Source organism: Danio rerio, chromosome 12, assembly GCF_049306965.1.
Source record: "Danio rerio strain Tuebingen ecotype United States chromosome 12, GRCz12tu, whole genome shotgun sequence".
In the NCBI taxonomy this organism is placed as follows: domain Eukaryota; kingdom Metazoa; phylum Chordata; class Actinopteri; order Cypriniformes; family Danionidae; genus Danio; species Danio rerio.
In genome coordinates this window covers 23572944-23588998 of record NC_133187.1, presented here as the reverse complement: position 1 = coordinate 23588998, position 16055 = coordinate 23572944, and the positions used below count along the sequence as shown (strand labels likewise).

The window sequence follows — 16055 nt, the reverse complement described above, 5'->3', positions numbered from 1 at the left end:
CAACTGCCTAGAGCTGTTGGCAGTGTTTCTCGCTCTACGCCGCATTTACTGGTGCTGAGGGGGCAACACGTGCTGGTCAGAACAGACAGCACAGCGACGGTAGTGTATATCAACCATATGTGGGGTATGCGCTCCCGCCGTATGTCTCAGCTCGCTCTCACGGCAGCTCCTATCCTTGAGAGAATGGCGACTCCACCCCGAGTCTGTTCAGCTGATATGGGCACACTTCGGGAAGCCCAAGTCGACCTGTTTGCTTCTGCCAAGAACGCCCATTGAGAAAGGTTCTTTTCTCTTACCGAGGGCTCCCTCGGCATGAATGCACTGGCCAACAGCTGCCTGTGGGCATGTGCAAATAGACGTTTCCCCCAGTGAGCCTACTCGCGCAGTTACTGTGCAAGGTCAGGGAGGATGAGGAGCAGGTCTTGCTAGTTGTGCCTCTCTGGCCCAACCAGACCTGGATATCAGAACTCTCCCTCCTCGCGACGGCCCCCCCTGGAGGGGCTTTTTGAGAGAGGACCTACTCTCTCAGGGACAAGGCAGCATCTGGAACTATTTTAACCCTATTTTACGGGGTTATTTTTGACTCCCTGAAAAATTTAGCAAAATTTAGTCAGAAATGCTATGTACCTTCGCCACAACAATTGTCCCTTAGCTGTTGAGCTTAGCTGAGTCTCTTCAGCTAGAATTGCACTAGCCGCGTCTTTATAGCATCACTGATTGTCACTGACACCAGCTGTGCATGCTGACGCCGCCAACTCATTGGCATTTCATTGGCCCGATTTTATACTCAGAGTATGATTGGTTTCTGACGAAATGCCCCATAGTGAAAGTTTCCACATAGCATTTTCATCCCTGCCCCACCCCCTCGGGGAACGAAGGGTTACTTCAGTAACCTATTGTTTTTCAGGTAGGCATATGTGGTTCATTCATAGATAATTATATTTGCACATTAATGGAATATCCACAGAGTAGAATACTGAACGATTTTGAACTTTGACCATGATGCATACGCAAGCTAGTTTAGGGTGCTTTTGCTTGCTCTTGCACTTTGGGCTACCCTAACACGGTGCAAGCCATTGAAAAGAATGGGTTATATAGTGCAGCGCTTTCCATGTCCAGTGTGAAAAATTTCAGACCTTGCAGAGATGATAGCTGAAAGAATAGTGAAACAGTGAGCCGAACACGGCAAGGCATGTATGGGTGAGGGAGAGTATGGGTGTTTCCCAGTACTGGGTTGCAGCTGAAATCCGCTGTGTAAAACTTATGCTGGATATGTTTTCAGTCGCTGTGGCGACCCCTGATGAATAAAGGGACTAAGGTGAAGAAAAAATAATGAATGAATGATAACTTTTTCCACTTACACCTATAAATGAGAAGTTGCAGATCAGCAACAATATGCTTAATGCTATTTAAGTAATGAATACTGAATACAGGAACAATTAATTTGGGTTCAAACAGACACAGAATATGAACTTTGTTTACAGGTTTTAAATGCCTTACGAGGGGAATGGTCAAGTAATTACTTTTAAACAACTCATCCTCCCAAGATGACAATGTAGCTGAGAAATGCTTTTTTTTCCTAGGCCATCTTAGCACCTCCTGCTGGTGACCTTGTGAATTGTAATGTAACAAGATGAAATTGTCTTTTCACCTGTTTTAGTTTTAATCTTTCAAGATTAAAATATCAAGTACTGTACATAAATAACAATAATAATAACAACAAATAAGGATTCTTAATTGTTTCTTTTTTTTAGGAATTTCCAATACTGATTTAGATGTAGAATGAAAGATTATTCAAGGTTAAATCTCACATCAAATTTTATATTCTCAATTTAAGCTAACTCAATGAAAGCCTTGATTAAACCCAGATTTATACATGTGTTTGGAGAAATGCACACTGCTCTCTGACTTCAGATGTCCATTTGTTTGGATGTTCGTGTGTGCGTGCGTGTGCGTGTGTGTGTGTGCATAATATTTCACTTGAGTAGTAACAGTGGATATGGCTTGTGTGTATCACAGAAGTGCTTCTGTACATCCAAATCGCAGTGCTATGAGTGTGATATTGAAATTATAGAGCAGTTAAATGGCATGATTGTGTAAACAAGAAATAAACAACCAAACAAGTCTTAACTTTTAAACACTTTTAAAGAGCAATTAACAGCTCAACAGAACTAATTCAAAAACATGACCTTAGAGCTTAAATAATTTAATTCCATCATATAGACTACTGAAATGTCTTTGTCATGTCAAAACAAAGGAAGTCACTCATAGATTTGGATTATAATGCCAGACATCATGAAATAAAATCAATATGTCAACAGAGTTCTGTCTGTATTACACTGCCACTTCCTGGAATTCACAAACATTGATCCCATAACTAAATTAAATAGTATAATACAGTAGCATTGCAATGCAAACTTGAGAAGGATTGACTGCAAATATGATTTACCTTGATTTCTGTATTTTTCTTTGTGTATGTGTCCATATCAAGACATATATTAAAAAATAACAATTTATTTTGTTCTTTTGAATTTTTCTTCTTTATTTTTTTCTTTATTTTTTTTGTATATAATATTTAACAGTATTACAATTGTACAGTTTTTGTTCAAATAAAGCCAGCCAAGGTACACTTTTTAACAACACAACACAACACAACACAATTTTAACAACTGCAGTATTTAAAAATAGTGCATCGAGGCTATATTATTTAGCTTTGTGTATAGTAATATGAGTAATATTTAATTCTGTACACAGTACCATGTGTGTAAAGCAATATTGTATACATTGTAAACAAAAAGATTCATAGAATTCATTTGTTGAGTGGTTAAAGCAGTCTACTACCTTTAGAAAAGTGGCTGTTTTTCCTGTTGGACACACTGGTGCATCTGAACTGCTGTCAAGTGTCACTCTTAGAGTCATTCAAGGCTCTTCAGGGTTTTCACCAGTCAAGGTTAACAAGACAATGTCTTAAAAAGTACTCAGATAACAATGAAATATGTTCTTTCTGAACTTTTCTAAACTCAATGTTTATATGACTGATGATGAATATGAATAATGACTGTTTTCCACCAATGAATTAGAGTACACCCTAGTTTTAGGAAAAGATTTCCTTAAAAGTAAATCTTTAAATATTAGGCTTGTGTATTTCTTTAGCATTGTTATTATTTATCTTTGCATTGCATTTTTTTGTTTACTTGTTTTACTATGTTTCACCATGCTTTAGTTTGTTTTGCTCTGCTTTTTGTTTTGTTTTGTTTGTTTTGTTTTATACTTCTGTCGTTTTGTTTTATTTTGATACAGTATGTTGTTTTAGTTTGTTTCTTTGAATATCAAGCTTGTGCGTAACAATTCTTTTATTTTTCTTTGCTCTGCTTTATGTTTTTATATGTGTTTTGATTTCTTTTGCTTTTTGTTTTGATGATATTTCTTGTTTGCATGTTTCTGTGTTTTATTTTTCTTTTGTTTTGCTTTTATTGGGGGTCAATCACGCTGAACGCACTTTTTGCATTGAGGGGAGCATCTTTTGAATGGTTTACTAATGGCCGCAAGCGTTTTGAGTGCTGCTTACGCCCCCTGCGCGCCCTGCGTTTTTACTGTTGCGTGCTGTGCACTCGCAATTGAAAAAAAAAAAAGTAAATTCTTAGCAGAAAAAGTCCGTCACATCAGTTACATTTTTTTCATTCTCCAATCAAATGAAAGCAGAGGCGGGTTTTGGTTGAGGTTATAACAGTGTTTGTGTTGTCAAGATGACTACAGAGAATTTTTAAAGATGAAGGAGAGTCTAGTGGTCACTGTTTCAACTTCTTCAGAGCTGTATTACTTTACAAATCTTGAATATCATAATTTTATTAAGGATTACAATTATAACAACGTTAACAGCAACACTCGCGCATTCAGTCGTTTCCTAGTGACATCATGACATCACACCATGCTTTTTTTCTTGTCAATAAAAAGGCAGTGTGGTGCACCGTTTTTGGAACTTAAAAGCGTGTTCTGTGTGATCGGCCCCTTACTTTGATTGTTGTTTTGATTTGCGTTGTTTTGCTTAGTATTTGTTTTATCTGCTTTACTTAGATTTGTAATTTTGAGTTGAATTTTATGCTTGCAAACATATTTATTTTTGTTCATTTGCTTTGCTTTAGGTTTGTTTTTTGTTGTTTTGTTTTGCCATTTTATTTAGCTGTTTTTGTATTGCTTTGCATTTTTTGAATATTAAGATCAAATACTTGAATTATTTATTTAACCTTCTATTTATTCATTGCATGGCAGGGTACATCCCCAGCTATCTGGAGAAGGATGAGCCGTGTGTGGTGTGTGGAGACAAAGCTACCGGATATCACTACCGGTGCATAACCTGCGAGGGCTGTAAGGTTGGTCTTCTCTGCTATCGCTTGTGCACAGTGACATCTGTTAACAGACACTTCAGGCTCACAAACACAAATAAAAACTCCACTGTCACTTTATATAGAATCATAGTGTGGAGCTGCTCCAAGGTTTTCAATGAAACATCCTGCCATCATTTGTGAAACTCATACTCCTAGCATATTCAAACTTGTCATATCAGAACCCTAAACAACATCTTATCTGCTGTCGGTCTCCCTGTGAATTGTGAATGACAACTGCGCTGTGAAAGTCTGTGACTGTGACTCCTGTCTAAACAGGCTGATCTTGAGAGAGATTTGAGAGTTTGAGAGTTCCCCTGCTACAAAAACAAAAACATATTGTTCAGTTTACTAATAGCAGGCTTCCTGTAAAATACTTCCTTTAAACGTTGTCAACGAGCTAATGTTTTTGATACGGAGTTCCAACGCCTGGCTGCTTGTTTTTTTGTAGTTTTTATTACTTTGCTTTTTTAATTTTTTTTTTTTTTTTTTGCTGTATTTTCCGTTTCGCATTTGTGTTGTTTTACTTCTCTTTTTTAGTTGTTTATTTTTTTCTTTTTGTTTATTGTTTCGTTTTTGTGTTGCTTTGCTATTCTTTTCTTTTTATGATTTTTAGGGACTGCAAATTGGCACACATATACAATATGCCAAAACCTTCAATTCCTTCAAAAAAGTCTCTTGGAGCAAAATCTAAAACTCAAAAGGAATTTGGATATTTTTAACTTTCTTCAAAAAAAAAAAAAGTGCAGTTTTTGCCATTTCCAGGTGTTGTACTTTAATAAACTCTTCCTAGGGATTTTATCAAATCAACACCAAAATTGGTCCTGACCTGAACACGTATGTACATGCCAATTTCCAGGTACAGCCACCATTCATAGCGCCACCTACTGGCAACAGGAAATGGCATGATTTACACTGTAACAAACTCTTCCTACAAATTTTATTAGATCAATATTAGTCTAATCCAAAGGCCTTTGTTATGCTAAATTGTGAAGAGTTCATCCTATTCATCCTAAGGCCACCGAGTGGAAGTGAGCCTGGGTGTGAGGTTCCTTTTATCGCTACTTGCAGCTTTAATCTTTACATTGTTGTTTGTTTGTTTTTCATTTGTCATTTTAGTTTTTTTTTTTCTTTTGTTAAAGCATTTACCTTTTTAACAACTAGTGAGGCTCCAAACATGCTGATAAATTTTTTTTAAGCAATATGTCACTTAAATCTGTATGTTGATACATTTACAGCAACACAAGATAAAAGGCACTTTGTAGTTCACCTGTTTATGTGGCACAGGAAGCACAGTATATGACAGAAAACACCTGTCCCTAAACTCCCTCTCTTTCTCCTTTACTCAGGGATTTTTCAGGCGCACCATCCAGAAAAACCTTCATCCCTCTTATTCCTGTAAATACGATGGCTGCTGCATTATTGACAAGATCACCCGCAACCAGTGCCAGCTGTGCCGCTTCAAGAAATGCATTGCCGTGGGAATGGCCATGGATTGTAAGTGCCAATGCACACACACATGCAAATAACATGTAAAACCACTGAACATGCAAAAATACACACAGACAAATGAAAACATATGTGTTAGAATATGGGTTTGCATCAAGACCACTGTGATTTTAAACATACTGTAGATGACTTCAAATTAGACAACTAGCAAGTAGCTTATATAAAAAACATTGATGATAATCTATAAACTATTTTAGATTATGATCAATACCCGAGGCCTGATGTGGTATTTAAAGCCCCTCTCACACTGCTAACTGCACACCTTAGAATGTTCAACAGTGAATCAAAATAAAGCATTCAACAACACCAAAGTGTGAAGTTTATTAAATTTTACTCAGTAATATTTGTAAATTGGAATAAAATTACCAGAGCAACTTCACACACACTACTAATGTTACAAATATTAATTCTGAGAAATAGTAGGAACATATTGTTTGGTATTTTTAAATAGGTCCTGTTCACACATGATCTCTTCAAAAGATTTCTACTGGTGATTTTCTAGGAAAAGTCAGTATGAACTGTATAAAATGGAACTTATGCAAAGCGCAGCGGCCTTTACACTTTTGGTGTGTTTTATTTTCTAACAATAAGTGGACTGGAGTCAAAAATTTCACTCATACTATGGTTACCACACTTAAAGACATTGTTCATATGTTATATTTCAACCTTTTTACCTCGTCCATAGCCTTTTTTTTTTCAAAAGTAAAGCAACTACATCAATAAAGTAATTAGAATAAAGTATCTAAAAGTAAAGTACTTTAACTCAAATCAGCAAATTAAATTGAGTGAAGTATCTAAAAGTAAAAAACTTTCAGTTACTAAAGTAACTCAATGTATCTATAAATACCTAAAATCAATAAAGTACTAGAGAAAGTAACTAAATGTAATGTAACTAAAATTAGTAAAGTAACTAGAGTACAGTAATTACTAGAGTAAAATATATAAAAGTAAAGTAACTAGTTAGTAAAGTAATTAAAGTAACTAAAATCAGTAAATTACTAGAGTTAAGTAACAAAACTAAACTAAAAAGTAACAAAACTAAACTAAACAAAACTAAAGTATCTAAAAGTAAAGTAGCCAAACTTAGTAAAATAACTAGAGTAAAGGTATCTACAAGTACAGTTACTAAAATCAGTAACTAAAGTAACAATGTAAAGTAATTAAACTCTGTAAAGTAACTAAAGTATCTAAAAGTAAAGTAACTAAACTCGGTAAAGTATCGAGTGTCAAGTAACTGAATGAATAGTAACTGAAATCAGTAAAGTAACAAGAGTAAAGTAACTAAAAGTAAAGTAACTAAAATCAATAAAATAATGAGAGTAAAGTAACCAAATTCAGTAAAGTAACTAGAGTAAAGTAGCTAAAAGTAAGTAACTAAACTCTGTAAAGTAACTAAAAGTAAAGTAACTAAACTCAGTAAAGTAACTGGAGTAAAGTAACTAAAAATAAAGTAACTAAAATCAAAAAATTAACGAGAGTAAAGTAACTAATATCAGTAAAGTTGCTAGAGTAAAGTAACTAAAAGTAAAGTAACTAAAATAAGTAAAGTAATGAGAGCAAAGTAACTAAAAGTAAAGTAACTAAATCAGTAAAGGAACGAGAGTAATTTAAAGTCAAGGAACTAAAATCAGTAAAGTAACCAGAGTAAAGAAACTAAAAGTAAAGTAGCTTAACTCAGTAAAGTAACTAAAGTATCTAAAAGTAAAGTAGCTTAACTCAGTAAAGTAAGTAGGGTAAAAATATCTACAAGTAAGGTAACTAAAATCAGTAAAGTAACTAAAATAACAAAGTAAAGTAACTAAACCCAGTAAAGTAACTAAAGTATCTAAAAGTAAAGTAGCAAAACTCAGTAAAGTAAGTAGAGTAAAAGTATCTACAAGTAACTAAAATCAGTAAAGTACCTAGAGTATCTAAAAGTAAAGTAACTAAACTCTGTAAAGTAACTAGAGTAAAGTAACTAAAATCAGTAAAGTAACTACAGTAAGGAACCTCAAAGTAAAATAACTAAACTCAGTAAAGTAACAAGAGTAAAGTAACTAAAAGTGAAGTTACTAGAATCAGTAAAGTAACAAGAGTAAAGTGACTTAAAGTAAAGTAACTAAAGTAACTAAAATCAGGAAAGTAACATAGTAAAGTAACTTAGTCAAGTAACTAAAATCAGTAAAGTAATGAGAGTAAAGAAACAAAGTAATGCAACTAAACTATGTAAAGTAATGAGTAAAGTAACTTAAAGTAAAATAACTAAATTCAGTAATTACTAGAGTAAAATATAAAAAAGTAAAGAAACTAAATCCGTAATAAAAGAACCTAAATTTAATAAAGTAACTAAAGTAGCTAAAAGTAATGTAACTAAAATCAGTAGTGTTAGAGTAAAATGAATAAAAGTAATGTAACTAGATCAAAGTTACTTAAAGCAACTATAATCAGTAAAGTAACTTAAAGTAACTAAAGTCAATAAAGTAACTAGAAAAAGTATCAAAATTAACTAAAATCAGTAAATTACTGGAGTTAAGTAACAATGTAACTAAACTCAATAAAGTAACTAGAGTAAAGTAACTAAAGGTAAAATAACTAAATCAGTAGTGTTACTAGAGTAAAATATAAAAAAGTAAAGTAACTAAAATTATTTAGCGTAGTTATATAGAACTGTAACAGTTAAATGTTTAACAGTGAATCAAAACGAAGCATGCAACAGCCTCTTAGTGTCAAGTTTATTAAACTTGAGAACAATTCAAAACGGAAGCATTTGAATAATCCAACAGTCTGTATTAGATCAGTAGTGCAGTCCTGCTTATTCCATACGCAAAGCACGTTGAGAGCGAATGTACATTAATCTTGTGCAAACTGAGTTGCTTATTCAGGGGAGTTCCCCTTACATATGTCTATATGCCTCAACATATGTACAGCACATGTTCAGCTCAGTCCACATTTCTTCTTTCTCTGTCACTCCCTCTCTCACCATGATATAATGTTTTATGGATGTCTCTTATTTCTACTTTGATCCCTCCTCGATGCCCTTACTCATTCTGTCATTGCAATTCTGCACTGCAAAATCATTCTTCTTTTTTTAGAATGTGTCTTTTTTCCAGGAAAACATGTTTTAGAAGTTAAAATACAACAATATATCTGTTTGGGGTTTTTATTTTTCATAATCGTTTATGATGTCACTGTTATAATAGTTTGTTTGTTTTGTTTAGTGTTTTGAATTGCTATGCTTTGATTGGTTGTTGTTTTGAGTTGGGCTTCTATTTTGCTTCATGTTGCTTTGAATATTTGATTTGGTTTTGCTTTGCTTTTGTTTTGTTTAGTCTTGTTTTACATTTTTTGTTGTTGTTGTCGTTTTATTTGCTTTACATGTTTTGTTTTTGTTTCCTTATATAGTTTGTTTGTTTTAATTTTTTATAATGTTATTATTCTATATTGTGTTTTTAATTATAGTACCTTTTGCTTTATTACCTACTTTGTTTTCCTTTACATTTTTAACTGATCACTGCAAAGTTTTCACTTCCATAATTCAACTTGAATAACAACATTTCAACATATTTTATTTTTCACTACAAGTAGTGACGCTACTAGCTTAACTACATTTGTCAGTACTAGCGTGGTGGCAGCATTGCTACATTCTAAATTAAATAACTTTTCAGTATTGAAGCTATTTTTTTAGTTAAGTAACATCCTAAAGTCCACACAGATACATTTACCGATCACAAATCAGTAAATGACGGCACCAAGATTCATGGAGCTGTGAGGCCGGTGTCTAGGCGATGAAAATAAAATCCATATGATGGCAAGAATGATGATTTCTTCTTCTTCCTGTATTATCGTGGTCAACAGCAAACTTTTTGGTCAGTTACTGCCACCTCTCGCTCTGGAGCTAAATTTTAAGTAGAGTAGCTAATAGCTTAGATCACTACATTTTGTAAGTAGCTTGCCCAACACTGGTAATTAGCATTTTGTTTTATGTTTTATATAAAACATTCACCTCTATTAACAACTAGTGAGATTTGTGCTTAGAAAATGACTCTGCAAATCAGAATGCAACTCAATTCATGTAGTCTTTGAAAACATGCTACAATTGAAGTCAGAATTATTAGACCCCCTGTTTATTTTTTCCCCCCAATATCTGTCTAACGGAAAGAAGATTTTTTTTCAACACATTTCTTAACATAACAGTTTTATTAACTGATTTATTTCGTCTTTGCCATGATGACAGTAAATAATATTTGACTAGATATTTTTAAGACAATTCTATACAGCTTAAAGTGACATTTAAAGACTTGACTAGGTTCATTTGGTTAACTAGACAGATTTGGGTAATTAAGCAAGTTATTGTATGGCGATGGTTTGTTCTGTAGACTATTGAAAATAGCTTAAAGGGACTAATAATTTTTAACTTTAAAATGTTTATTTTTAAAATAATTCTTGCCAAATTAAAACAAACAAGACTCTTTTTCAGAAAAAAAACATACTATCAGACATACTATGAAATAACAGACATAACAGAAATTCCTCCTCTGTTAAACATCATTTGGGAAATATTTAAAAAAGAAAAAAAAATCTAAATTGGGGTTTACTGTATATTATACAAAATGTTTATTCATAATGGGATATTTTGTTATAGGGGTTAGTTTCTCCTAATACTTATGTATTTTCTTTTATACTTGAATGTTTTCTATTATGAAAATATGTTATCATTTAATAAATAATAATAATAATTATTATTATTATTATTATTAATATTTTAAATTATTATTATTGTGATTATATGAGTGAAATTTACTTAACTGGAAGTAACCAGTTTTTCTCGTTGGTGTAGTGGTACTGGACGACAGCAAGCGGGTCGCGAAGCGGCGCTTAATTGAGGAGAACCGTGAGAAGCGGAAGAAGGAGGAGATGGTGAAGACTCTGCAGAATCGGCCAGAACCCACTAGCTCAGAGTGGGAGCTGATCCGTGTCGTAACAGAAGCGCATCGCCACACCAATGCACAGGGCTCGCACTGGAAACAGAAGCGCAAGTTCCTGGTGAGTAAGCACCTTCTGTCAACATGTCTACTGTTTGCTGCTTCATATTTCAGAAAGAGGTTATTTGTTTGGTTTGCATGTTTTACAAATACAATTTGCTGTCAAATGTTCAGAACAAACACATAACACATAATCCTGAAGAATATTGTTTTCACTTCAAATTTCTCCCAGTAGTAAGGACAAATATATACAATCATGAAAAAGTCAGTTTTTTTCTAGGTCAGCAATTTTTGTTATTAATATTAAATGTTAAATAAACTTTTAGTTTATCAAAATTAAATTTTTATCATTGTATGTTTTTATTTTATTATTATTATTATTATCATTATTATTATTATTATTATTATTATTACGTATGTTAGGTTACATAAATGGTGTCTGGCTGAATTGAAAAATATAGTTAATTAGATTGCAAGCTACTGTAATTTACTGTTACTGTTTTTGACCTTTTTTTTGTCTCTGCACATGGCATTTAGTAACATATTTAGGGCCCTATAATACATCCGGTACAATAAGGCGCAAGACATGTTTGGCTCAATTTGTTGCTATTTTCAGACCTAGTGCTACCCTCATTTTCATGTTTTGCGCCATGTTGTTTAAATAGCAAATCCATTTTGCCTCTTTGTGGGCCCATGGATGAGCTGGTGTAAAAAGGAGGTGTGTTAAGCCGCATTTTTGGTGTGTTGATATTTTTAGGAACTGAAATAGAGTGTGCCCTTGACCAACAAAAAGATAGTCTAAAGTCCAGCGCTGGGCACGTTAGTTATGCGCCGACGCAGGTCCAAACACTTACACATTGATACACACAGAATGTACAGCAATACACAAATATCTTTACATACAGATTTTTCAGTTTTTTCATGACAATTTGCTGAATTATAAGTGATAGTATTATTTATAATATGCATATTTGTATTTGTTTTAATAAGAACAAATTTAGATCTGTCCACCTGTCAGGTTTTGGAGACATATGCATCACCATATGGGGCATAGGAATAGGACGTGTGTTTGGATATAACTCAGTTTTTTGACCACACTTCGTTATTATTGTTCATGTATTCGTTTGCTGGAAATTACAACTGAATTTTAAAAACAGTTTTAAAACAAATCTTTGCGCTTAACAAACAAAATTAAATCTGTAGGCTAATGGATGTCTTCAGTGATATTTACAACACCATTTCCTTATCCACAAAAGGAGTAAAGACTTAAAGTAAAGAGAAAATATAGAGGCCTAATGAAGGAGGCTCATTCTTTATCCTTGAGCTGTAGTTTTCAGTTTTTCAACTTTACCTTTGATTCAGTTTTTATCACCTATAAAGTCCGCCATGTAAAAGCAAATACGCCATGGTGCGATGCAACTGAATCTTAAAGGTAATGGGAGATGCCACTCTGGTTAATTTAATGCACGTTATGCTCAAAACACACCTATAACTCATTAAGAGAATAAGCACAGCCCTGTTAGACCATGCGCCGTGGTGCAAAGCGTATTTCCCATCCTTACAACATTAAAAGTGGAATCGGACGTGCCCTTAATGATTTTGCACTATGCGTTTTAGACGTTTTAGACTTTTTTAGACTTTGTGCCTAGATCATTAAAATAAAGCCCTTAGATCGGTGTAAAAGAACCACTATTTCATGCATCAATGATGTATTAAGATTAGAATCTAATCGAGGAGATTAACAAGCCCCTTGAATTAAATAAAGTAATTTAATCTGCTGAAACTTCCAGTCAAGCTTCGCTTCAGGCTTTAGCACAATAAACAGATGTGGGCTGACAACACGCTATTAAAGACGTATTTTATATATTCTTTTCTTTTTGTGTGCACAGTGCTCATAGATCATGGAAATTCAGCTTTTTAGTGAGTGAAAGTCAAAGATTTTGACATTTGGCTTAGAGTGAGAACCCTGATCTGAGTTTTATCTTCCAAATTTCAAGCCCTGCCAAGGACCATTTATTTATTGTTATTAACATTATGTGCTGATACAGAAAACCATAAAATTCAAAAGGCTATCTTAAATTTTTCACATGGTTGTATGTTTGACTGAAGGAGAAAAAAATAGCATGTTTGTGTGTGGTTTAGTTTATTGCATTTATTTAATAGTTGTAAAGTCTTCTCAATAAACTTTATTTCAGTTCATCACTATGGCCTCGTTTGTCAAAAAAATGATGCATCGGCTTATTTCTGATGTTCTGAAGTATGTGCAGAGATGCAAATCAGTGATTGTGTATTAACTCGTCATTTTTCCTGTTGCCATTAGACTATGCGTATGTCTGAACCTGAATGGGCGTCTGTATGCTGTATGTTTCCAGTTCAGACAGCAGCACTGATTATAATAGCTTTTGTTTGCTTGTGTCGGCTGTAGACAGATTTCAGCTGTTTAAAAATAAACCTGTGCGTTCCTGAGGCTGCAGACTTTTGGAGGCCTGCGCAGAGGCTGTAGATTTCCACAAACAGCACAGTGTCTTTTGATGATCCCTGACATCTTAAACTTTCTTCTTTCCAGTTTAGAAGTGCTTTTGGAATGCCTGACGCAATCTGACAGCCACTCTTAAATCACTTCCACTGTGGGGCTTCTGAAAAGATCATGTAAAAAAGGAATCGACGTGTTGTTTTTGGGGTAGTCAAATGGCTGTACTTTAATTTGAAAATCGGAACAAAACTTTATTACGCCTTCATAGAATATAAAAAATAGTCATATTTTAATGAAATCCACACTTAATAAATGCAGTAAATCCAATGAAACTGGGAATTTTCTAGTGATCACTTGTTTTCTGTATGTTTTAAGGCAAAAAAAACATTAGCAATATTTCCCAAGAACAAAGACTCAACACATTTTAAGCTTAATAATTTGACAAACTAAACCCTAATAAGGTTTATTATTATTATTATTATTATTATTATTATTATTATTTATTTATTTATTTATTTTTTGCAGGGTACAAATTAACACTTTTTGGTTTTGGCCAAATAAAGAACAAAGTAATGGGGTTAGACAAACAATTTTTTTTTTTTTACCAACAACACACAAGTCTCTCTTCCAAATGAGCACTGAAAGTATGATCACCGGACCTATGGTTTCTGGGCAATATTGCTAAAAGTGCCAGGGGTAAAAATGGTACTATTTACTTCAACTGCGAGGCAAGTTGTAACAGACGGAGGGTTATTTGTAACATGTCCTTATAAAGTCAGATTTCACAAAATTAATTGAATTCAGTTTACTTTAAATAGTATATTTCTTACTTACTTACATTATTTTTATTCTACATAGCACATCATGTATATTTATTTATATGTTGTATATACACATTTGGATTTAATTGCATGTTTATCCATTATTATACAATGCATTTATTTGCGTTATTAGAAATAAATTTAATAAAATTCTATTAAAAAATATTTTTTACTAAAACATTTTTTTTATTTAAAAAGTTTATAACATTATATTCAAAGTTCAACATTTATTTTGTTAGTATAATTAATGACCAAGTGTGTGGCTTATTTGTAACACCCTATTATAACTAACGCCGCTGTGTTGTGTTTTCCTCAAAACTGACTAGCAGTTACTGTGTGTTTTTTACAACTTTTAAAATAGTTAAAAAATCTTTTTTAATCTTTGTTACTTTTTTTTATATATATATTAGCCCTATTTATTTTTTCCACAATTTCTGTTTAACGGAGAGAAGATTTCTTCAACACAGCTGAAGACATAAGAACCTCATTTCTAATGGCTGAATTATTTTATCTTTGCCATTTTGACAGTAAATAATATTTGACTAGATATTTTAAGACACTTTTATGTGACATTTAAAGGCTTAACTAGGTTAATTTGGTTAAAAACGGCAGGTTAGGGTAATTAGGCAAGTTGTTGTATAACAATGGTTTATTCAGTAGATTATCGAAAAAAATATATAGCTTAAAGGGGCTAATAATTTTGACGTTAAAATGTTTTTTTTTATTTAAAACTGCTTTTGTACTAGCCAAAATAAAAGAAATAAGACTTTCTCCAGAAGAAAAAATATTGTTAGCCTTGAAGTATCACATCAGTATAAGATTTTACGCACATACTTTCACAGATTTATTTAAATACAAAAAAATAGAGAATAATAAAAAATAATTTTATCCTGCAAAAATGGTTCCTCTTGTGTTTCTCATTCAAATTTTACTAAACTTTTTCAATAATTGGCAGGAGCACATCTGCCGACATTGTGGCAAAAACCTCAGAAGCATGCCATGGTTAATACTTAGCTAATATCTTAAAACTCTGTGTTACATTTTACCCTGCGTTACTTTGTGCCCTGCACTCCTCTATTTTGGCATATACTATCCTTCAGCTTCAAGTGCAATGTAAAAACTTTACTGGTTTAAGTAGGTTAGTTAAAATTGTCTGTAGTGTATGTGTGTGAATGAGTGTGTTTGGATGTTGAATACATGACTGTGTAAAACATATGATGAATAAGTTTCGGTTCATTTTGCTGTGGTCACCCCAGATTAATAAAGTGACTCAGCCGAAAAGAAAATTAATGAATGAATGAATGATCTAAGAGCCAATCACACAACAGAAATGTGTATCAATAGAAATCTGAAAGTGTGCTGATATTAGAGATGTATCGAATTTTCAGCCACCGAAAATGTATCGGCCGAAAATAAGTTATGCCATTTATTGGACCCTCTCTTTTTTGTGGCTTCAGTCATTGTTGGGGTACTCCTAAATCTGGTAGCATTAAAAACTTATATCAAAATGTACATCGTCAATGTTCAATATGGAAAATAATTATCGAGATTACATTTTTTCCATATCTCCCAGCCCTAATAAGAATGACTAAATTTCATACAGGAGTAACAGTGCTATCTGTGTCTGGCACAGGAGTCAATTAATGACTCTGATATGTAAACATTGCTTTATTTCTGTGCATGCTAATTTAGTTTGCAAGTAATAAAATTGAAGCGTTCTGTCAATGCTTGGGTTATAATAACAAGGTATTATATGATATATGATACTGTATAAGTCAGGTGTGGTGGAAAACGTATACATGTCATATAATTTTGTCTATTTGCCATCTAAATACAAAATATCATTAAAGCTGGAGGTATTTTGACCAAATTCTGACAGAATTAATTTTGCTTGAATTTTTTTGATGCA

General features: G+C 33.1%; 1 protein-coding gene across 6 annotated transcripts in view; it reads left to right on the top strand.

The window, feature by feature from the left end:
* The window catches only part of thrab (thyroid hormone receptor alpha b), a 234077-nt gene that overhangs the window by 197262 nt on the left and 20760 nt on the right, over positions 1-16055 (top strand). For all 6 annotated transcript variants that reach the window (XM_001920978.9, XM_009306720.5, XM_073918439.1 and 3 more), the window contains 3 exons: positions 4270-4370; positions 5732-5879; positions 10708-10913. In XM_001920978.9, coding sequence (XP_001921013.4) covers positions 4270-4370; positions 5732-5879; positions 10708-10913 — 455 coding nt within the window. The remainder of the gene's footprint in view (positions 1-4269; positions 4371-5731; positions 5880-10707; positions 10914-16055) is intronic.